At 34.8% G+C, this 25933-nt stretch overlaps 1 protein-coding gene across 4 annotated transcripts; it reads left to right on the plus strand.

Moving 5' to 3' along the window:
- The first annotated feature begins 103 nt into the window (after positions 1 to 103).
- Positions 104 to 25901, plus strand: LOC115224078 (arginyl-tRNA--protein transferase 1). Of its 4 annotated transcripts, none has more exons than XM_029794882.2 (10): positions 104 to 335; positions 7930 to 7993; positions 10601 to 10905; positions 14055 to 14194; positions 16391 to 16480; positions 17495 to 17662; positions 21852 to 22033; positions 23038 to 23137; positions 23247 to 23364; positions 24817 to 25901. In XM_029794882.2, exons 1-10 carry the CDS (start codon positions 245 to 247, stop codon positions 24993 to 24995), a joined length of 1437 nt encoding a protein of 478 aa, XP_029650742.1. In that variant the 5' UTR covers positions 104 to 244; the 3' UTR covers positions 24996 to 25901. The 4 variants fall into 4 exon arrangements, with proteins under 4 accessions (XP_029650742.1, XP_029650750.1, XP_029650759.1 ...); XM_029794890.2 differs by lacking the exon at positions 17495 to 17662 and adding an exon at positions 17731 to 17895; XM_029794899.2 differs by lacking the exon at positions 17495 to 17662 and adding an exon at positions 17731 to 17892.
- The last annotated feature ends 32 nt before the right edge of the window (positions 25902 to 25933 follow it).

Consider the following 25933-nt stretch of genomic DNA (forward strand, 5'->3'; position numbering starts at 1 on the left):
TACATGTGTCGAGCGGAGACGAGAATATACCTGCTGCTGACTAGTTCAAAATAATAGGTGGAAACTTTTAAATTATTTACCACTAATTGAATTAGTCTAAAATTATATTAATATTTATATTTAATTTTCTCGGCTAATATTTTATTATAGTTGTTTCGTGACTAAGACGTCATATCTGTTTTTCAAATCTACTTATAATCGAGTTACTGCCGAGCAGTTTCTACTGCTATTTATTGTGTTCAATATGGCGGAATTTTCGATTGTAGAATATTTCGCTGAGCATGAAAAATACCATTGTGGCTATTGCAATTCGCCTGATACTAACTATTCACACGGTAAGAAAAATTTTACTTTATTTAAATTTTAACTGAATAACTATGAAAACTGTATATTTACAGAACACTTGATAATCAACATCTTTTAGAATATAGTCTTAAGAAAATTCATTTTTATTGTTTGTCAATGTTAAATATTCATATTGACAGCTTTCTCAATTTATTTTATCCTTCATACTGTACATTCACTTCTAGTTTGGTGCAGTACTTGCAACGTCAACCGGCGATGTGAAGCTAAAGGGCTGCTTACTGCGTCAGTCAGTCAGACCGACCTCAGACTGTAAATGCATCTAACAAGCCTGCGATGACATAATTAGTTGAGTAAATGCTAGGTTTGAAGAAGAGGACCACCGCAATGAATTTTGTTTTAATATTGTCTTCATTTGCTTGTATCTAACACTGACTTGTATAAATAATTAACGCTTGCCAGTATTTATCATATACATTTGTTTATATGATAGGAATTCTTTGGATTAGCCACAAGGACATTTTTTCCTTTTATTCGACTGTGTACAGTCAGTTGAGTTTGTCACAGTACAAAACTGGTATTTATTTTGTTTAGTCTGGGAATTAATGAACTACAAAATCAACTCTAATACGGAAAATAGTCACAGCGAACCGTATGATATAGCTGCCTGCTGTCACGACCACCTCCCTTTCCTTTTTATGTATGTATTAGCTATGATTCATACTAAGTTTCGGAATATGCTCGTTCTCTCTTTGGACACCTTCAAAAGAATAAATCGTACTTCAGCTAGCTTTTCTCTCACTCTGTCTTTTAACTTGTTTCAGTTATTAAACTGCGGCCATGCTGGAGCACCGCCTTGAATTTTTAGTCGAATGAATCGACTTCAGTACTTATTTTCTTTTTTAAGTCTGGCACTTATTGTATTGGGTTCTTTTGTCAAGTGGTGGTGGTGGGGGGCACCCTCGCACATACACACACACATATATGGCGAGCTTCTTTCAGTTTTCGTCTACCAAATCCACTCATAAGATTTTGTTCAGTTCGAGGCTATAGTGGAAGACACTTGACCAAGATGGCACGAAGTGACACAGAACTAGAAAGCAAACTTCTTACCATGCAGCCACACCTGTGTTACTAAGTCAAATTATGTTAATTTCTTTTTTAAGTTATTGCGTAACTACACATTAGTCCTGGGCAAACAGACTTATTTCACGTCGGTAGTCGACAAAACAGTTGGTTCAGTTTATAGCACATATTCGTCGTACATCATCTCATTGAGGAACTTAACAGCATTTTCTGATTTGCAGAGGTTGTTGTTTAGCTCTCAACTTATCCCTGATTGAACAGACCTGTTACTAAGGATATTCTAGTCATGACTATTCGCCCTTTTTGAAAGTATCTTGGACCACGTGATGCAGTGTTTTTCTTATTTTTTGTTTTGTTTTGTTTTTGTTTTCAAATCACATAGCTTAATTGGAGGTATATTTGGCTGCCATTTCTAGCAGGATGAGCGATCCCGTAGAAACGTCCTAGTCTGTGTTGCAGTTTGGCCGTGCTACTCCCCCTCCTCTTTTGTATGTCTATGTTTTGGAAGTGGCTGCAATGGAAACTAGCTAAATGAATGTAAATCACCAGCATATAACCAATAGTTAGTTAACAATCAAACTATGACTAATACTAAGAAATTACACAAGAATGACATAAATGGCAAATTATGAATTTCTGTATCTTGTTTAGTGTCATGGAACCTATTGAAAAAAGTTTAGAACGGAAAACTTCTGTAGAGAGCTTGTGTCCTGCCATGATGATGATGTGCAATCACATGTTACATAGATTGAAATGTGGTTTGATAAATTGTCAAAATGAGATATAAAAGTTGCACAAGTGACATTGATATCTTAATAGTTTAAGCATAGTCTGATAATAATATTTTCTACTTCGTTATCTGTTCTAATAACAATAATAATAATCCTTTCTACTATTGGCACAAGGTCTGAAATTTTGGGAGAGGGGTGGGGCAGTTGATTAGATTGACTCCAGTACACAACTGGGACTTAATTTATCAAGCCTGAAAGGATGAAAGGCAAAGTCGACCTCTGTGGAATTTAAGCTCAGAATGTAAGGACGGATGAAATGTTACACCCGGATGAAATGTTTCACCCAGCTTACTAACAATTCTGCTAGCTCGCCGCCTTAATAATAATAATCATCCAGTGAGGAGCTTCCGCATACTCGTGTATCTTGTCCAGTATAGTGAGCAAATCTCCTCAAATATATTTATTTTTCACTTTATAATGTCAGCAATGTGAACAACACAGTCAGTGGGACCTCTGACAATGTAAGAAGATTTCAGATGTGCTAAATATGTTAACTAGATTCTGTTGAGTAGACAGAAACTAAAAGAAGCTTGTGTGTGTGTGTGTGTGTGTGTGTGTGCCAGCAACCGTGGAGATTGGCAACGTACTGTAAAAGAGGGAACACAAAGGAGTGATAGAGAGAGAGAAGAGAAATGGAAAGACAAGAAAAGACGTCAACAAGAAACTATGACATTACAACCAGCCAAGCAAAGTCTTAGCTATATTTGCAGCACCTGCCAGAGGGAGTGTTTGTCCAGGATAGGACTACACAGCCACAGCAGGAAATGTATTAGGACATGAAATATAAAAGCCGGACTAGATTATTTTATACGCAACTCCATTGTCTCCCAAGACAAAAAGGATGCCAACAATATATATATATATATATATATATATATATATATATATATAAAAATCAACATAAGCAACAAGGATATCCAGAGGTATATCCTCTGGACATCCTTGTTCTTTATTTTGATTTTAATCACCTTATTTTGAAATTGTATGTATAGTACCATACTAAATTCTGGTGCCTCAACTTAAGTACCATATTCATCTAAATTATATATATATAAAATAATGAAGTTAGCAATTTAAAACCCAAAAGGAAAAAATTCTTCATCACTAAAAGTGACTAAGAGTGCAGGGCAGCATCAGCATTGCTACAAACAAGAATCAAAGACTTTAGCCACAAACAAGAATCAAAGACTTTAGCCACAAACAAAGCACAGTTCTATGTACTGACAAGGGAGACAACTTCCACACAGCATGTGAGGGCATCAAATTGGTGCACCAATTTCGCATGACACTAATGCTCATCAATGAAGCTACTCCATTGCTGGTTGTGAAGCTGAATTCCACTTTTCAGTAGTTATAGAATCTACTGTAGGAATCAATGGCTGAATCTGCAAAATGGTAATGTGAAAATTGTGTGTATGTTTGTCTTCCATCACCACTTGACACCAGTGGTTGGTTTGCTTACATCCTTGTAAGCAGTTCAACAAAAAAACCCTGGTAGAATAAGTACCAGGCTTTAAAAAGAAAGCACTGGTGTTGACTGGTTTGACTAAACCTTACAAGGCATTGTCCCTGCCTGGCTGCAGTCTATAATGACTGAAACAAGTAAAAGAAGAATAAAAGAAAATGTAGATGAGGTAATTAGTGTTAGATACAATTGTAGAGCGAGTGTAGTAAGTAAGCGTAGGTGCAATCCCATGGTCTGTGTCGTGACCGAAGGGGGTCTCAGATACATCATGTAAATAATATGATGCTGCATGACAGGGAAATGTGAGAGATCTGTAGAAGCTGGCGAGAAATGAGTTGTATATGATACAGTAGATGTGCCATATTCACTTAACAGTATATGCTGAAGAAGGAACTGTCGTGACTGGATGGCACTTGTTAGATGAAAGAAATGTGGTTTATACTGTGGAAGGCACTCCTGGAAAAAGTTGAAGAAACAAGGCATGAAGTCATATCTGAGGATATTGGGCTTTAATCTGGGTTTGATAGATGTAAATTCAGAAATCTAGGACTAAAACAAACTGTTAGTCTCAGCTTGTAAGAACGATTGTAAAAAGAAAGCTTTAAGTAAGAATTTAACTAAGAAAATTGTGATTCATTAACCAGAAGTACTCATGTAGAACTTAGCAAAGATAAAGAATGAACCTTACTAGTTTAAGAAATTTTTATGTTTAATACTACAATAAAAACAATACAGTTACTAAAAACTAGGAAGGATGAAAGAAAATGAAAAGCCTGCTTTATGAAATATGAAGGAAGGGTTTGAATACATTTGAAATAGAAGTAATAATAAGCATACCATGACTGAGAAGATTTACAAATTACTGATTTATTTATATTTGGGGTCCAGAGGAATGAACAAATGGAGGAGACACTGGTAATCCATTTAGGAGAGTGGTTATTCTAAATTGCTAAAAAAATAACTAATACAAAGTGGCGCTGACTTTTTAGCTGTGCTGCATAGAATTCAGTGAAGTATTCTCCTATTAGCTTTTGAAGACCAATAGGATTTCATTTTAACATTATAAATAATGGTTTCTAATTTAAGCACAAGGCTAGCAATTTTGTAGAGAAAAGGATTTACACCATTGAGTTTTGTACATAACTTGCACTTTTATTTTATCAAGTTGACCTTGGCAGGAAATCACCTAAGAATAATAAAAAAACAAAAAATAAGGAAATTATCGTGTGTAGTGCTCAGGTGCCTTACAATTCATTCAAGGTGCATGTACAGTACATAGAATTATGTACAAAAGTCAGGAAAGTGAACAGTGTATGAATCGTGATATATGTATGGAAGGGGTGTATATCATGTGTAGTGTTGATGAATTCAGGAAGCATGGAGGTTTTAAAGGATGCAATGTCTTGGCAACTAACAACTGATGCAGGTAGTTTGTGTCATCCCTCAGCAACTCTGAGTGTGAAAAAATGTTTCCGAAAGTCATGGTAGCTGTACTGTTTTCTGACTTTGTAGGCATGCCCACATAGAGCTCAAAAAGGTGGTTGATCGCATGATGGTTAATAATTTTGTAGGTGTTTACCAAGTCAGTTGCCAGACTTTGGAGCTTCAATGTACCTATGCCCAGGGAAGCAAGGCGTTCAGTGTATGGTAGATGCCTAATGGAGGGTATTTGCTTGGTTGTATATCTCTGAACAGTTTCCATGAGGTCAATGTCTTGAGCAGGATAGGGATTCCAGACTAGTGGTGCAAATTCCAATTGTGGCCACACCATAGCCATATACAGCCTTAAATAGATAGCTGGAATGTAAAGAATCAGAAGAAACACCTCAATGTATCTTTACTTACTATCTAGAGATTCTGCTGAACCACCAGTCAATATTATTGTAAATAATAAAACTCATTACTTAACATGCTGTTCTCACTGGTTCCTGCTGTGGACTCTCTCTCTCTTTCTTCATGCTAGTGGGTTACAACTTGTTGGAAATGTCTGTTGATAGTAAAGTGAACTTGATGAAAGACATTACATAGGTCTATGACCTTTCTGCCTAGAGGCCAACAGCGTGTTGGTTAGATGTTCTCTTGCAAATTATATACTTGAAAAAATTTGTCCCTACCTCTAGATTTGCAGAATTGTTAAAACAGATGCAAAATCTTAAAAATAATAATTTTCTATTGTTTTATCATTTCCATAAAAAAAGATTACCATAGTTACATTGGTAAACAGTTAACAAAAGAGGTTTGTATTTCAAGTTCATTCTGATAGGTACACATCATTGAACTCTGAGAACAGAAGAGGTTGCTAATTAATCATTAATGCCATTTTTTTCCAGACCAGTTACTATTCATTATTGGTGATTGTTAGTTATATTTCTTGACTTTAACTGGACTGATGATAATTTAAAGAAGAATTACTATCCATTGCTTATCATCCATTAAGTTAAGCTTGCCTCAGTTTAATGATTTATGGACAGAAAACTCTTGATACCAACCCACCTGAGACCACTTCTGGTTCTATAATAGAAACTTCCTGTTCTAATGTGATCTAAATTAAGCCTTCCATTAAAATTCCTTGTTAATTTTGTTTTTGAAACATGATGAAAGTTAATTTATTAAATTCATTGTTTTCAAAATTGAAAGGAAGACAGTCTATTTCAATAGAAATACAGTAACAAAGATACTGATTTTTTCTGGATTGAAATGCTGTTGTTGAATAGCAGCCTCCTCTCTTCTCAGTCAGTTGTGGTCAAGATGCACTCAGAACACAAATTTCTATTGTTAATTGTTTACCAAAGTATGTAACCATGGTAATCTTTACTTATTATTTGAGAATTGACTGGAAAAGATAATCTATGCAAAAGTGGTATTTTTACGATTTTACATTTGTTTTCCTTATTATAATTCTGCAAATTCAGAGATGTCTAAATTTCTGTCATATATGTAATTTGCAGATGTATGCATTTTATAATGTGAATCATCGGGGATTTCATCTGACCAGCAAGCCTGTATACAGGTGCTGAACCTGCCACACTTAATAGTAAATCTTTTCCAAACATCTTATAAAAAAAAAAAAAAAAAGGTATGCTGGAAGATGCAATCCAAGATATATGACAGTTGAATAAGGAAAATGGATTGTGTGTGGTCACTTGAACAATTACATATGAGCCATAGGTCTAATTAATCAGGTTGACCTGGGTCAAACAACTACCTAGACACAATGCAGCAATGGATCACAGACTGGCAACTGAAACTGGCTGTGGACAAGTGTACCACCATGCATTTTGGGAGAAAAAACCCTGCGTCCACATACTCCCTCCACAACACTGATATCAAGAAATCCTCTTGCGAGCGTGACCTAGGCATCACTGTCAGCAGTGATTTGCGTTGGACAAAGCATATCTCTAAAATTGTCAAGAAGGCCGAGGGTGTCTTGGCATCACTCAGCAAGACTTTTGTTAGCCGCTCTCCAGCCATCTATTTAAAACTGTATACAACTATGGTACGACCACACTTGGAATTCGCATCATCAGTTTGGAATCCCTATCTTGCTCAGAACATTGACCTCCTGGAATCTGTCCAGAGACGTGCAACCAAACGCATACCCTCCATCAGACACCTACCATATTCTGAGCGCCTTGTTTCCCTGGGCATGGATTCACTGAAGCTCCGGCGTCTGGCGACGGACTTGGTAAACACCCACAAGGTTATCAACCACCTCACCAACAACAACACTGAACACCTTTTTGATCTCCATGTGTCTAACACACGTGGACATGCCTACAAAGTCAGAAAACGGCACAGCTCCCATGACTTTCGGAAACATTTTTTCACGCTCAGGGTTGCTGAAGCGTGGAATAAACTGCCTGCGTCAGTTGTTGACTGCCATGACACTGCATCCTTTAAGGCCCTCATGCTTTCCGAAATCCGCCGAAACTACACCTGATCATACATACACTTTAGATGAGTTGTAGTGCACCTGAGCACTGTACACAATTATTATTATTATTATTATTATTATTATTATATACTGTTCAAATATTTTGTGCATCCACATAAAGATTTATGAGTGAATAGATTAGTATTTTTACTTGCTAGCCAATGTATTTTACTGAGGTTAAGTGGATGAATTTATTAAATCACAAGCTGATTAAAGATGATATTCTTTTACTGAAAGCATGCATTGTCTGCACATTGCAAATTCCTTGCTTTTAATTCATTATTTTTTCCCTAAGCCCAGAAATGAGATGTCTCAGCAGTGTTGAAGGTGTTTTATTTACATATTTTCAGGTATGTGGGCACATTACCTAACTGTGCAAGACTATCAAGATCTTATAAATCGAGGATGGAGACGGTAAGACAACATTTTCTGTAGTTGAAACTACTACTACTACTATCACTTATATTTAATGCTTGTTTTATTATTTTCTTAAATATCACTGTGGTGGGGCTTTTGGCATTGAATAGAAAAAAATGGTGTTAGGTTTGCTTGGCTCAGTTAGTTATAGTGTGTTTCATTGTTTTAATGTCTATTTTTACTTATATGGGTTAGACACTTCAAGTGTAGAAGACAAATATACCCTCGTCCCACTCAGAACTTTTTAATGGAGTAGTTGTGTATAAGGCAGGGTTAATATGTTAATTGGAGTGTAAAGCAGTTGTAGTTTGACTCCTACTGCATCTCCTTTACATTCTAATTAATAAGATGAATTGGTGATTGTTAGGTGGATTTGAATTAGGTGATTGAATCAGCTGCTCATCCCTTGAGCTGTAGGCTATATATAAGAAACCTTGTCATAAATATTGCTGCATATTTTCTTTTATCAAAGTACATTATTTATCATAGTATATAGTTGCATTATGGTCTCCCACTTCTTTCCTCACATGTACAGTAGTATGTATATAGTTGTAAATGAACACCTATCTCCTTTGTCATCCTTATCCCATGTACACCTCCATACAGGTCAACCCACATACATTAGATAGCCCCCACACACACACACATACAAACACCCTTACACATACATATGCACAAATACAGAATATACACACACACCTAAAAAAGAACGCATTCACACATGCTACTTACATGCATTATATGCACACTTATGCATACTACTCTCACACATTAGCTATTACACACACACACATGCATGCTACTCACACACATGAACTGGTACACATATATGCATACATATGTTAGACAGCCTCACATCTCTGTACACTTACACATAAATACACAGAACACGCATGCACACACACACACTTTAGCCATATCACTTTTGTCTCCCTTGCCACTCATATCTCCAACCACCTTCGTCCTTCTTCTCAATTCAACATCTGCAACCATTAATCCAGGCACATTTTATTTCTCTCCATTTTTTTTTCCTCTCTCCATCTGTTTTCTTTCCTTATTCCTTTCTGTAGAAGAACGTAAGCTCAAAACATCAAAAATGTCTTCCATTTTTCTTGAATGTCAAACTAATACACCGTATTTGTTCCTGCACCTGTCTTGGTTTTTTATCTTTTATTGGTTTCAACCAGAGGCTAAGGCCATACTAGAGCACTTGGCCTGAATTCTTGCAACAGAGTGAGTACTTAAGGGCATCAAAAGGTCAGGTGATTATTTTAAACCAAGTGACTGGTTAAGTCTGCCACCTTAAACAGGAAGATCCCTCTAAGAGATTTTTGCACAGTTCCCATCTATTAAAATTTGCTCTCAGTACTATGGTCTTCTATAGTCAAAGATACCTGTAGAAGCTACCATGTAATGAATTCAAAATTGAAACTGTATAAGTGTAAACTGAACTTCTTAACCAAACTGCTATACCTGTACCCATTAAATGTATCAGGAGAATTTTGTTTGGAGAGCTGAAATTGTGTTGTAATAATGATAAAGGAACAGAAATAAAGTGATTCTGTTGTTGAAAAGTCTTGTATAGTAGCAGCCATTCAAGCACTTTAAAGTGCTCAGTAAATTTTGCTTGCTTTCTCAATGTACATAACTTACATATGTTCTGAGATCATATCACAAACTGAAATAATTATCTGTAGCATTGTTGCAGTCATTTTATATTGCTTCTTTCATTGTTAAGTTTAAGCACCCACTACACTCTTGGAATGGTTGGCATTAGCAAGGGCATCCAGCTGTAGAAACATTGCCAGATCAGACTGGAGCCTAGTGCAGTTGCTGGCTCTCCAAATCTCGTCAAACCATCCAACCCCATGCCAGCATGGAAAACGGACGTTAAACGATGATGATTTCTCATTTAGACTGTCATCTATTTAAAATCTGTTTTTTTAAATTTTTTTTTCATTTGTGTCTATGAAATGTATTCTTTTGCTTCTCACTATAACAAGATTTCCTACAGCATAAATGTAGCATTTCTGTTATGACCGAAGTAAGATTTCTGTAAATTTTTGCTTCAGCATTTAGAAATTGTTTATATCATTTACCTTCTCTTTGTCATTTCAAAACTGATGTCATCAAGAAAAGCCTTTCTCATTTGGCAAGACTTACACCCACAATAAAAAACCCAATGATTTTGATTTAGAAAAACCAGTGAAATCTTCAAGTCACCCCAAAAGGCAGAAGAACTCATTGGACAATGTAGTCCAAGACATTATTGTTCAGAGCTAAAAGCTTTTGATTATAGTAGATTTGGAGCTAAGTAAACAACATAATGAGATTGAGGTTTTGGCCTATATAGATAGCATAATAAGTGATACCTTTGGAAAATTTGCCAAATTTTGTTTTGTTTGCTTGGTTATGAAACATGGTTGACAGTTGAATTATTAGTGGTGGAATGGGTATCCAAGTGGCAAAAATGGCTCTAACATTTCACGAATGTCTACATATATTGAACACCATCCTGCTTATGCTAGCATGGATAATGGATGTAAAGCAGTAATCAATAAAATAAAATAAAAATAACACAAATGTTTTTGTTTATTTTTAAAGGAGTGGCAAATACTGCTATAAACCAACAATGAACCAAACTTGTTGTCCTTCGTATGCTGTTCGTTGTCATGCTATAAATTTCAAAATCAGTTCATCACAGAAAAAAGTCATAAAACGTGTAAATCGCTTTTTGATTAATGGTATTCGACCTCAGGCTGCTAAAAAGGAAGAAGATGAGGAAGGAAATAACTGCATGGAAAGTGATCCAGGTGGATCTTCACAAGATTTGAAAGAAACCTGCTCCAGCAGTAAGCCTTCTGCTACTCCTAAAGATAGCCATCCTCCTAAGCAAATGCCCAAACCAGGTAAGTGTACTTGAAATAAATTCCTTGTTTCTGTTGTTCATATTAACCCACTTTTTTAAAATTGATTTATTTTATATTGTAATTTTTTAACAATAATGTTGTCGATTATAGGTTTCTAATGAACCAGTTATTGGTTTATTGATTTTGACATGGCAACAGTTACAGGGAGATGTTTAACTTGATACAGAATAAATTTCTTCAGAGATACCTTTCAGAAGTCATTAGCTTTTCAGTTTTTTTAACTGTTTATGGCATTTGTCAATATAGATTGATATGAAGGTGAAGCTTTTCTTTTGGAGAGAATAGTGACCGGAGATGAGACCTGGATTTCATTTTACCTTTATTCAGTCAATACAACAGACCAAGCAAAAAGAAATATGCTCATACAAAAATACAGACTAGGACTGAATAAACTTTAACAAAGTACATTCACTTACAAACTCATTCTGCCACATGACCTGTTGAATTTATACAGTTAACAATTTCAAACTTGGACACAATTATGATCTCTTCCCCCCATATGACATTAACAATTTTAGTGGTTTAGTGGAGAAAATTTTATGCCTGTGTACATAGATACAAATCATAGCCATTGGGTGACACAGAAACAACTCCTGTCCATGCTACAGTTTGAAAGATTAAATTTAGAAAGACTTGATTGATTGAGGCCGTCACTAGACACTTAACTGTGTCAGCCTTAATTTTCAGCACAGAAAATATTATCACATAATACATGGACATAGTAGGCAACTACAAAAATTTTAAAGTCTAATCATATGATCATCCTCTACTACACTTTGAGAGATTAAATCCAGAGAGCCTTAATTGCTTGTGACTGTCACTAGACATGATCACTCCCCCGTGACAGTTTTAACTTACACCCATGCTAGCATGGACAACGGACGCTAAATGATGATGATGAATGCCCAACATATCGTTGCATGACAGTAAATAGACATAACAAGGAAGTTCGAAAAATTTCTAAACATAACCTTGTAATCATTGTTGACCAATCAAATCATATCCCAATCCAGTACGAATCTGAGCCATGTTCTCTCAATAAAAACAAAAGAATTTTAAAACTCTTATCAGAAACAAGACAGTTGCAGCATAGCTCAACTTTTGATAATCAGTAGTTTCTATACAGCTGGCCATATCCTGAATAGAAACTACCTATTCAATTCAAAGACTTCTTTTCAATAGAATTCTTGAACCCCACCCCAAACCTATGTAGACAAAACATAAGAAGTGCTCTAATGTAAAACTTCACCATGCACTAAAACATAAGTACAAACTGTTAAACCTCAAATTTCTTTTCTCTTTAACTCGCAAAAAAATTATTTTTAATATTTGATTAGATGGAGACATTGAAACCAGTTATATTTTAAATCACTCACTGTAATAAAAATATTAAACATTCTCTAAAATATACTTTTGTGCTTTTTCCAACTTCATTTACTTTTTTAACATGTATATATATGTTGAATAAAATGAGACAAAGTATATATATTTATATACACTCATTCACACACCTACACATACAGAGTGCAGGCGGTATTCATTTGCATGATGACTGACTCAGGGAAAAAAATAAGTTTTTTTTTATTTTCTGAGATATATTTGTCAAATTTGGGTCTGTCTTCATGACATGCTCTCACTTGAAGCCATCTTTCATTTCAATGACAGCCTCCAAGCAACCTCAGGACTGACCACATGCCTTCGTCACTATCTTTTTGTTTTAGTCCCTGGTAATCCTGGCCCCCAGCTTGTCCTTTGTATTGCAGCTGGATTTGTTGGTCTCTCATTCCACTGCACCCCACACAAAGAAGTTGAGGGGATTGCAGTCAGGTGAGTTTGATTGAATAAATTCTCTGACAGCTTGACTAGGTCTTCTGGCTGGTATGGCAAGGTGCAGTCTTGCTGTCTCATGTACGTCTTCCCTGCAGCTACCAAGTCAATCCAGGGTGTCACCACCTTGCTCAGAGCATAGATGTATCTGCCAGTGTTCAGCTTGAGGCTCTCTGAAAAGTGGAGTGGCATAATGTTACCTTCATTGCTGATGACACCAAAGACCTTGATTGTCGCTGGAAATTTCATTGCATGACTCTGGGCACATCCTTGAGTGAGACAGTGAGCCACCTGTTTTTTCTGTGGATTGATCTTCTGGTCTTGGCCAAAATTCTGCATATCTGGCTCCAGCAGCTGTTTCAACTTGTTGATCAGCTTCTTGAAGTGCTTGAGTCACTTTTCTTGCATTGCCTTGGACAGAAATTGCCCTTGCAATAGCATGTATTGACTTGATGGGATCATTGTTAATGATCTCCTAGATTTCTGCAACGAATTCCAGCGTTCTGGTGGTATCAGATTGTTGATCATGGGTTTTTCTCTCTACTGCCACCTTGTAGTCAAATCCTGAATCTTCCAGCTCCTTTTTGACCTTTTCCACCATCCTTCTGCTGATGTTGAGGAAGTCTAAAATTTCTTTGTCCTTTAGGCACATATTCCAAGGAGGACTCCATGCTGCTTCCATAAATTGGGTGGGGAGCTTTAAAATTTTGCAAAAACATAAAGCAAAAATGCTTGCTTTTAAGAAACTAACCAACAACAGAAGTAAAAAAAAAATGCATTAAGTTAGCAATTGAAAATTGCGAATGAATACCATCCACACCCAATATATATATCAATATATTATTTATTTATTTAGGTGCATGTAAATTTTTTTTGTATACGTAAGGATCTTTTGAAAGCAAAATACATTCGTGTATGTTTCCCTACTGTAAAGTTTTTCACTACTATCTATGCTTGTAAGGTTCATTTCTCTATTTGACCTTCTAAAAATTAGGTATCAAAACTATCATTTAAATCTTTGGATTTGCTGAGCCATCTTAATCATTGAGCGGAATAGATGGAAGTTCAGAATCATATAAAGTTATGAAACTTTAACTCTCATTTTTAACAAAAGCAGTTTTAGAAATGGATATGTTGTTCATCCAAAATTCTATATCGTTATATTGATATAGTAATCATTTGTGAAAGTTTATTTTGGAAGTTTGTTTCCTTCTTTATTGTTCTTTAGCTTTTCTTTTTATTGTATACTGATATCTCAGAATTTTTTTGTTATTTTTTCTTTTCTCTTTCATTTTTATCAGGACTTGGTGCTAACCCTAACAAGCCTTTACTTAGGAAAGCTAAAGTAATCCGAATGGAAATAAAGAAGCAAAAACTTAGTCAACGAGAGAATAGTCAGTCTAAAGATACTCCAACATCAAATGAGAGCTCCAGGGGAAAAGTAAGTCACTTATATATTTCATGTTTGAATTTTACTTTTCAGATTTCAAATTTTATTATCTTGTAATTTTTTTCTACCAGTTTGTAAATTGATGTATTTTGAACACAAAATCATAATTTCAAATATTGCTATTGTCATTGTGTTGTGTCCTTTGGTACAGTACAATACATTATACTGATTAGTTGCAAAATAAATGCCACTTCTCACTTCTTGTGGTTGTTATTTAATCCCAGGTCAGGTTTAATTGAGCTGATCCATAATCCAAGTCATACTGATTGTGACCATCTTTTTCTTTTAAGCAATGTGCATTTGAGATGACATTATCTGACAGTGGAATATCCTTTTTTAAATTTTCGAACTCACAAGTGCAAACTTTGCCACTTATAACCTTTTTCAATACTTGCAACAAAATGTACTGCATTAGGAGCATCCAAGGGCTAAAAAAAAAAGTTTCCCTCATTAGCCTCTTGCTTGAGTACTTTATTATAGAAATGGTCTCCAGCTGCAAAAAATACTTGCTCTAGCAATTTGCAAATGTTAAAAATTTGTGAAAACCACCTCATTTGTCATGAAAAATGATAGAAAGAAAAAAGAAGTTATATTGCCAAGCTCACAGTGGAAAGGGTAAAACGGACATGTTTCACCTCTTGCCATTCTTCCTGTACCTGCAGGCAATGCATTTCCCTCAAACATTGATGCCTGAGCCATAGAAATCATATGAAGTTGAGTGTTGCAACCATTTCTAGCTTCTTTCTGAGTGTGATCTAGTCAGTCATTGAGAGAATTTCAAACTATCATCATTTTTAGATTTCTCTTCCTCTTTGATGAGTGACTGTCTGTATTATTAGTTTTACCCTCTAGGCACAAGGCCTGAAATTTTTGGGGAGGGGGGGCCAGTTGATTAGATCGACTCCAGTATGCAACTGGTACTTAATTTATCGACCCTGAAAGGATGAAAGGCAAAGTTGACCTTGACAGACTGTATCATTACTGTTGATGGCAATATATGATTTCTGTGTTTACTTTCATTATGTTGACCAGATCAGTCTGGAAGGATCTGCAAAATGCCAAGTGCATTGCCATTATTTTTTGTAGATGATGGCCATGCTGGGGCACCAACTTTTAGTCAGTTGTATCAACCTCAGAATTTAATTTGACACCTATTTTATTGTTCGCTATTGATTGAATGGCTAAGTCTTCTTTGGTATAAAGGGTGTCCCTCAGTACCAAAGTATTTACTTTTTAGTTGCATGCACCCATGCATACACACAAAATGGTTTTTGTATAATTTCTTTCTAGAAAATTTTGTTTGGAAGGCACTGGTCAACCTGAAACTTTCTCATGTTGCCATGCAGTATGATCAAACCTTTGCACTGTTGAAGTTAAATGATAACTATTTGGACACATACTTATAAAGGACAGTTGGGACTTTGATAACACCTCCCTGATGAATTATTACAAGACAAATAAGGATTTGAAAAAATTCATTGACCAGCTATAGAAATTTGCCATTCATCTTTCATAATGAACTCGTTATTATGATCATTGACCTAAAAACAATCAAGATAACCTCTGTAATTGCTCAACTTGACTGAAATAGCAGTCTAAAATTTCCTTCAAATCGAATCCTACTAGCTTAAATGAGAACAGATGTCTAAGAAAGAAAGCATGGAGCATTAACAGATGTTATTTTTAAAATTGTAGCATCAGAGTTAGTGATATTACAGAGTTAATTATGAGCATTTGAAACCTCTAATTGTTTAGAAAGTTTGAGAAAAAAAGGAAATGGGTTCATGATCACAGACATTCCAGCTTTGATCATCACATTTGTTTGTAAGATCAGGGCATGAGTTGTGCTAGAATTGGCTGTTTCTTGCATATCTAGCAACTACGTAAAGACTCCTTTATTGACTTCTGTTACTGGAGTGCCCTCATTTTAAGCTAGATTCACTGAGATAATAAAAATATATGTAGATCACATAGTGATGTTTGTGATGGGCTTTGAACTGATAGATTTCTTACAAGAAATTTCCTGCACTAAACAGTAAGCTACCAAAAAGCTTCTTGTAGAAACTGAAAGATGAGTTTTCTGTTTACACTTGCTTTATTGTGTCATTGACTTTGGCTTCATCTTGTGATGAAACCATTTCCATTGCTTCTTTGTCCGTGCAGCTTTGTTTCTATATTCTACTTCAGCTACCATCTAAAAATCAAAATCAACCTAAAACTCTTGAGGAACTTCTTGATGAACCTGCCCAACAACCAAATGTTGCTCACAAACTTGAGGTAAATTATGATCAGACAATTTTAAAAATTTTATGTGCACTTGAAGTAAAAATTCGTTTCTAGAGTAATCTTCTTATTACATTATTTTGTTGAGCCAACCATAATATGACAAGTATTGATTTTAAAAATAACTTATTTGACTTGATATTCAATCTCACCATTTTTCTTAATCCTGGATGAATTTGAACTGAATTTATGTTTTTCTGCTGATATTTTCTGTTTTCCCTATTTATGTAACTAGGGTGTTTGCTTTTAATCCTTTAACTGCAAAATTAAATTTCTTGGTTATTTCTTTAATGATGTAAAATATCTATCAGAAAATAGAATTGGTATTTTCCGCATGTCACATTGTCTCAATAAACTTGACATATTTCAATAAAAAGCAGTTTCAAACATGACATTCCTCAACAAAATATAGATTGGTATATAAAACTGCTTTCTACAGTTAAGGGTTAATGGTTAAATTTCCATTTCACTAATGACTACTCAATAATAAATTGGTAATAGCATCAAGTTCTATTTGGCCATTGAAGTTGTATATTTTCTGATAAACTACAGTGAAAGTGCCTGATGAAAATAAAATATCTCACTGTATGCAAAGTTATAGGTCCATGAGCAGCACATCCTGAATCTCCTTTACTTTTTTAATACCTTCCCACCTGAAACTACCCGTTTCTATGTTACAATACCTCCTGTTATTTATAGTTAAGGTAACACTTCCCATGATTTTGTGTAAGAACTTCTATGTTCTAAACACCAATTTAAAAATGACGTAATTAGTTATTTTACTGAATCACACTAAATTCTTAATTATTTTCAAAACTGATTGAAAGTAATGACATTGTACTTCATTAGAAATTTGGTCATCCAAGGGTTAAATGTTGTCGCTATCCTTTGTCTTGTGGACTGTGCCATTATTTTCCTCCCTGAAGACATAGTGACCACTGACTTACCTGTCACTTATAGTCCAACAACGGTTAATATCATATCTTCACACACAAATTGTTCTTTCAGATAAGGCTAATACGATCAAAACCTAAATGTTCAGCCTTCAACTCCACATTTAAAGAAAGCCATCAGGTGTACTATAATTACCAAACAAATGTGCATAATGATTCTCCTGAGAAACCCAATGTTAAGCAATTTACCTGCTTCCTTGTGGACTCTCCATTGATCCTTAAGGTAATAACTGTTTTTACATTGTCTATTCTTTTTCATATGTTCCCACCTCCTTGGATTGGCATGCATAGATTAAGCTGGTTCTGACTAGTCCTGCCTCCACAGAGTTCAAGTATTCATATGAAGATTCTTACAATATATTCAAACAATACCAGATGACCATTCATAAAGAAAAAGCGTCTTCATGTACAAAACGTGACTTTGGAGATTTCTTAGTGAATTCCCCATTTGAGGTAGCAGTAAGATCTTTTTTCTAGTCTTCAAACAGCTTTGCTATTGATCCACCGTTCAATACTGTTCAGATTGTGTGTGAATGTGATTTACTCAGTATGCCTAAATATGAATACGACTGTTTTTACTTGGGTTAAATCATCTCACTTTACATTTCTGTATAAGATATTGATTGCTTCATCTTGAACAATGTTTTCTTGCTCATCTTTTCTCATAACTAGTGCTAAGTTGCTTTCATTTGCATAGTGGTTTCATTTCATTGTTGTTGTCATTGTTGATTACCAGGTGAGCCTTGATTAAGTAGCCTTTTGGTTAAATCCATTCTAGCCATGACTATTCTGCCTTTCTCTTGTATCAAGGAACCCACTGCCATATTTTCCAGCATGCCTTTTCTAATATTGTAGGGTGTAGTTTAAGAGAGATTTGGTTGTTATTTTTTTTTTTCTAGTAGCTTGAGCAACCACATGGAGGCTTCTTTATTAGCTTGACTTAATCTAGCAACAATGTAATGTGGCTTTAAAATTTTCTCAGGCTTTCACTGTGTTGCTTGCAGTTTCAGATTTAGCTTCATGTTCTAAATCCTTTTGATAAGTTTTATCTTGCTTTAGGTTGGTGGATTGCCAAAAAAAAAAAAAAAGAAAAAAAAAAATCCATTCATTTTCCTTTTTCACTTTGTGGTCTCTTTAAAACATTTCAGAATTACTTATTTTAATGCTTTCCAAATTGACCCAATGAGGAATCTATGCAATAATTCAACCCACAAAAAATAGCAATCAAATCTTCCTCAAATCACACTTTACTGTTTTAAAACCAGGACATATTAAATATATTCTCGATACACTGTACTTGGGGAAGAAAGTGGGACCATCTTGGTAGCAACACTTTTGCTTTCAGCTTTTGCTGACCAAAAGCTAAACAATAACAGTATGTTCTGCATTAAGTAGGGAGCGAGAGAATTGTGCTTATCTTTAAAACAAACTTTACTATTCCAATTTTATTTTTTTAATAAATTGATTTGGGAGAAGACACTGTAGCCATGGTTTTCATAGTCCCCTTGAAATAAATTGTTTTTGAACTGCTGCAGTAACATCAGTCAAAAAGGGAATTCCAGAGGGATAACATTTTTGAGGAGGAAAATATTACGCCTAGGAATTTGTGGATTTTTTTAATGTCAGGAGGCAAACATGAGTGATGAGAGAAGAGTCGGATGAAGGCCCACACCAGACTAACCAACTCCAAAGAGCAGAAGCTACTGTAGTAGCTGTGGAAAAAATGACATGGTTGTGTGCTTGTGGTCTTTTTCTGGATGTAGTCTGATATCCATTTGTGCAGTAACACCATTCAAGTTGTGGAAGTAGTATTTCATTCTGGGTTTCACTTATGAGCTAAAATATTTTCTGACCTTGAAGAGAATTGCTAGCCTTTGTATTATTGAAATCATGTGACTATCAAGAGAAATAATTAGTAATTGTGAAGACTGCCTTTTTGTCTTGGCTTCACTTTCATCATTCAAGTTCTTCAAATATCTTAAAATTGTTTGAAATGAATTCCTTCAAATGCCTAGAAGGCTCCTTAAAAGTAGTTGTTGCCTAGGTAACTTATTCAATAGTAGAGATAGATGAGAGTAAGAACAAGGGGAATATGTTCAAGGAACAATTGCTTCTACTGGTAACAAAGAACTTCTCTCTCCAATTGATGGGTTAACTGAATAGTCCTTATGTATGAAATGTGATATTGCATGATGACAAAACCTGGTCATTGAAGTTTGTGTGTGTGTAGAGGATGTACGAAAGTCAGGAAGAAATGAGGCAAGCAAAGCTTCACTGAATATGCAGTAATAGCATTAATAAACAATGAAGAACAAATGAGCTGGGAAAAAATGGGTACAAGAGGAATTGGCTGTAGTGTAGAAGAGAAGTGACCGTTGGTATGGACATGTGATGTGTGAAGAAAATAACAGTTGGGTAAAAAATGTCAAGCAATCAAGTGGAAGAAGACAGAAGATAGGAAGAAATGATGATGGTTGCTCTTAGCCTGCTGAATCAAGGGGCCACAACAAGTATTAAGATATTACTAACAAAGGCATGTTCAACTCATGCAAGCTAGGAAAGATGATGATAGTCTATAATTTTTTTTCTGAACACAAAACATGTTAAATATACTAATAAGGAGTATTTGTAAGTAAAACTTTTGTTTCAGATAATTATTCCTTGTTACATCTAGTTTTATCAAAAAGAACTGTAGAACTATGAAAATTAGATCATTGTCCTTCATGTACAGGTGTAACTATTTGATTAAGAAGTTTGCTTTGCAACCACATAGTTCTGGGTTCAAACCCAACAAAAGGCACTTTGGACAAGTGTCTTCTGCCATAACCATAAATTTGCTGAATTCTCGTTAGTGATATATCTATATAAAAGTCTGTAGAAATGAAGTAAACTATCTGAAGTGGATGTGACTTTGACGAAGTTAGCCATTCAATAAAACGAGTATCAGATCTAAGTAGTTTGGTCAGTATAATTGACTGTGGGCAATGCCCCAACATGGCTGCAGTCTATTGGTTGAATCCAATAAAAGAAAAGAATAAAACATTGCCATCATGACAGTGACAATTATGATGATATATGAATATCTCTTGTTGGCAGGATTTGGGTAGGTTTGCAATATTGCACATTGCCACTGATTTTCATCCTACATGATCCCTTTAGATATTACCCTTTGTATCACCATCACTTTCTTCCACATCTTTCTTTGCCACAGGAACTTGCAACATGGCACTTTTCATCCAACACTCATTATCCCTGTCTGTTACACGTCCCTACCACTAAAGTCAGTTCCTATAATACCCCCAGTCCCCCACTGATCTAACATATGTATTGCATTTCTTACAGCTTACTTTTGGTTTAGACAGAGAAACCTTTCGTTGCCAACAAAGGCAACTACTAAACACCTTCCGTCTTTCCTTACTTTAATTACTGTACTATCACTACAATTACTTCTTATTGTTGTTTAATCTCAGGCTTTTTTTCTTTTTTTGATTGAATATATCAGTCACTCCAATCATAATCATTTTTTTTCAGGCATAGTGTATCTAAGACTATATTATCTGATGTTTTTTTTTTTTTTAAAGATAAATTGTAAATTGTCATTTATATCTAGCAAGTCAATGACGTCATAAAAACTGCCTCATTAGTTTGTTTTGCACTAATTAAATCATTCTTAGTGATAAAAATTATATGCTATATTCAGCCAGCTTGTCAGATTAGTTTCATGACTGTTTCTATAGCTAGCTATTGTTCATAAATCAGATCTGAAGTCACATGTTTTAATAATTCCTTTGAAACCTTTCTTCGTTCATTACATTATTAGAGAATCCAGTTAAAAGAAAAAAGGCTCTAGGTAGAAATTCAACTCTTGGATGAACACTGTCTAACTGGTGGTTTCATTGCTACTCTTATTCACAGCAACAATTCATATAGTGCCGACCTGTAATTCTATGCATTACAAATATGCTCAAAATCTGAGTTGATGGTGATTTTTTTTCCTTTAATTTTATTGTAAGAATATTGGGCCCATCATATGGTTGTTGGTGTCTTCTCTTTCTCTTGTTATATTTAGCATTTAAAACATTTTACTTCCCATATAGTGATAAGGTAGCTCTTGTATACTGTTCCTGATGGTTCTTTAAACTTGCATGTTAGTACATCTTGAAAATGTATACACAATCATTTTAGACTTTTTTAGTTTGTAGCTGCTTTAGAGTCATTATTTTTTGTTGCCAATGGTGGAGTAGATTTTTAAATATAAATATTTGCATATTGTTGAAGTGTATGCTTTGCAATTGGATGTTTTATGTATAATAACTGCTTTTTCTTTGAAGTTTAAAATGCTATTTTTCAACCAGGCAGAATTCCTTCCCTTAGACTGGAGGTTTATCTAAAACTTGTTTTCAATTTTTCAGCACAGAGACCTTCCTGGTGGCCCACCTAATGGGTATGGCTCATTTCACCAACAGTACATACTTGATGGTAAAATGATTGCTGTTGGTGTGATTGATGTCCTCCCAAATTGCTTGTCATCAGTGTATTTTTATTATGATCCAGAGTATTCTTTTTTATCACTCGGAACATACTCTGCTTTAAGGTAAGTAGTGTTGGACTATCACTAGATCTAGATTTGAAACTGTGGTGATACATTCGTTTGGGACAGTTTGCTATAAATTCTTAAATTAGCAAATACCCTAGTGATTAATGCAAAAAAAGTTATTCTGTTAATAAACAGCTTATTTGAAAATCATCTGCAGAAAATATTACAAAAAGTATGAACTATTGTGGAGCCATTCTCAGTTGTAGCCAACTACTTTATCATTTATTCTCTCTCTCCCTCCTCCTCAATAGTTCTTTCTCTCTGTATCTGTGTGTGATGTTTCTTCACTCATTACCTGGTACCAAGCCTAGTATGCACATTAATCCTGTCATCCTGCGCGTCTTCTGTTAACTCTCTCTTTTACTCTCTATTTTGTTGAAGAGGGTTGTTGTGTTAAGAAATACACAGGTTCTGTTTCACTTCTCTCATTATTATTAGTTAACCATTCAACTAACTGATTGTTTAATTAAACATTTGGTCAGTCGTAGGGTCATCAGTCCTTTTGTCGCCATTTGGAACCTCATCAATGACACACCCTCATTATTTGTGGTCTGTCTCATCATCATTATCATTTAATGTCTGTCTTCCAGCTGACATGGGTTGGACTGTCTCTTACCTAGTTTACAGATTCTATATTTTAATGGTGATGTGAGAGGGAGAGAGGTGGGGCGTACTTACATCTATGTGCATGATATGGATTCTGTAAGTGTGTATGAAATTATGTGTGCATGCACATACACCTGTTTGGTGTGAATTATATAATAATTTATTATTATTCAATTTTTTAGTAATGCTTTTATTTATTATTTTTTTCTTTTACTTTTCAAAAGTTCTAATTTTAATAATTCTTATATAGCAAAAAAAAGAAAGCAAATATATTTAACCAAGATGTACCTTTTTCCTGAAAATTTGTCTCTTGACTTTTAAGTATTCGGTAAATTGCTTTTTTTATTTTCTTTAATTCATGTTTGTTGCAGCTGAATTTACATTTTGTTTTGCAGAGAAATTGCTTTGGTGAGGTCTCTCTACAAAATTCAACCAAATATAGAATATTATTATATGGGGTATTATATACATTCCTGTCCTAAAATGCGATATAAGGTCAGTACAGATTTTTTTCTTCTGCTTTTACTAGTTGTTTGTTTCAATTTGTGTATGATTTTGAACTGTTTGCTCTTCCATTTTAAAAAAGTTTAAACTTTCTTTTTAGGGTCAGTATTTTCCTTCTACTCTACTCTGTCCGGAGACTTATCACTGGTTTCCAATTGAAAAATGCTTACCAAAATTGAATGAGAAAAAATACTGCCGTTTTTCAGATCCAGATGAAGGTGAGTGTAGATGAAACCATTAAAAAGTGACTGCTGTTAATAGATTTATAAGAACACAAATGAGAATTGTTATAGATATAAATGGAAGAAAGCATGTGATCTAGTAGTTAGGGTATTCATCTAACAGTTGTAAGGTCATGAGTTTGATTCCCAGTAGCGTGTTGTGTCTTTGAGCAAGACACTTTATTTCACGTCACTCCAGCCCCCTCAGTTGGCAAAAAACAAGTTGTACCTGTAATCCAAAGAGCCTTGTCACATTCTGTGTCACACTGTACCCCCCTGAGAACTATGTTAAGGGTACCCGAGTCTGTGGCATGTTCAGCCACTTGCACATTAATTTCATGAGTAGTCTGTTCCGTTGATCAGATCAACTGGAACCCTTGTCATCATAACTGTGGGAGTGCCAGTAGATAAAAATGAAATTATTGTTTCATTAATTTTTTTTTTGATTATTTTTATGTCTGATTTTCCATGGCAGCTCAGGCATGAATTTATTTGAGTAATATTTTATAGCCTGATACTTTTCCTGTTGCGAAACCCTTTTCTATTTTTCAAGTAAAGGACTTTTATTCTGCTTATCACAAGTTGCAGGGTCTATTGTTTAAAGGGGACATAAACATATCTCTTTCCTTTTGCACAAACTATCATGTAAATATACACAAGGATACATGTGTATATGATGGGCTTCACAGTTTCCATCTACTAATATCACTCATGAAGTACTGGTCAACCTGCCACACAGTAGGATAAAGCCTGAAACCATGCGAGTACGATGTGACCTCCATGCCCATTCAGCCATGCCTTTCTGTGTCAAATAATTTCTTGTAAAACAGCATTTAACTTCTGTCTTTCATGCTAGCTATAATGTGTATATTATGCATGGCTTAGTGGTTAGTTTTGGGCTTACAACTATGCAGTTGTGAGCTTGATTCTTGGATCGGCCTGTGTGTTGTGTCCTTGATCAAAACATTTTATTTCATATTACTCCAGTTCACTCAGCTGTAGAAATGTTATGTCTCTGGTGCCAAGCTTTTGCTTTTCCCTTGGACAACATCAGGTGAGGGGAGATTGGCATGCATGGACAACTTACTGGTCTTCTACAAACAGCTTTGCCCAGACTTGTATCTTGGAGGGGAAATTTCTGGGTGTAATCCTATGGTCATTTGTGGCTGTTTATTAATGAATCATTAAATATGTTTCATGTAGTTATCCAAGTAACTCTTAGTGGACATAAAATAATATGTAGTTGCTATTACTGTCGATATTTCATGTCTGTTGATCATGAATGTCTGAGAAATAATCATATGTAATAGACATTAAGCACTTCCTAGGAAATGACTAGAAAATTCTGGTTCATGTCTGTAGAATCACAAGACTTTGATTAATAGATTAAAAAGTAACAAGTCTGTTCGTTGTCATTTAATTTTGTTGATGTTTCTCTTTTAATTCTAGTTGATGAAAATGGTAATGTTGATCCAAACAGGGTTCTCATTTTACATGAACAACAAGAAATGTCCTTTGAGATGTATCATCAATTAAAACCTGAAGCCAATGATGAAAACCAAGTGATGGAATATGCAAACTTTGTTGGGAAATCATGTGCACAGCGAATGTTCCTCTTTCGTGTATAGCTTTTATTCATTTTATCTCTCTGCTTGAAATCATATTGTAAATTATTTATGCAAATTCAATGTATATTTGAGTGGGTGACAGCTTCTCTATTTTTATGATGCTTTTACAGTTTTTATTTAGAACCTAATCAGTTTCAATCACTTTTGTACTTGCCATTTCATCAACATAGTCTACTAGATCAGGAAGAGAAAAAGAAAGGCACTATTTTTCATTTATTTTGATAGGTTCAGCATTAGACAAAAAATTTTTATTTATTGAAATAATTTGAGTTTTCAGCTAGAACAGATTTAATGTTTCAACTCCCAAATTCCACATTGTCTAAGTTAATTCTAAGAAATCATGTCATGCACATTGCATTTCCAACCTTAGCTTTGCAACACAAGCTTCTTCTCATTGTTCCCTGTAAAATGATTTTTATAAAATTACTATCCCATCTAAGTTCATTATTCTTGGAACTTCAGGCATGTGTCTTTAACTCCAAAATTTTTGCAAGAACCAAGTTATCTGAAAAGTTATTCAACCAGAGTCAGATCTCATGGAATATATATCTGAAGAATATACACCCTTACTTTACCATCGACTTCAACTTTGAAGATTGCATGGCTTGTAAGAAATAGTAACCAAATCTCTGCTAAAGACAGTAGGTAATCTTTTGAGAGTAAAGACTTACATGCAAATATCCAAATCTATTTACTCAGCTGTTGAGTGACTGATATTGAAGTGATGCTGCAATGTTGTAAAACCATCTTTCAGAGGTCCAAAGTTTACAGTGCTTGAAGCCCAAAGTTTATTTTGTCTCAAGTGAAATTCCTTAAAGTAATCAAATTGGGTTATAAAAATTTTGGTTAGTTGAATTGCATTTTTTTTTTGTAGACTGATGAAATAATAAAGTCTTTTAATTTAAATTGTTTTTGTGAAATTTTATTATTCTAACCAA

Source organism: Octopus sinensis, linkage group LG2, assembly GCF_006345805.1.
Source record: "Octopus sinensis linkage group LG2, ASM634580v1, whole genome shotgun sequence".
Classification (NCBI taxonomy): domain Eukaryota; kingdom Metazoa; phylum Mollusca; class Cephalopoda; order Octopoda; family Octopodidae; genus Octopus; species Octopus sinensis.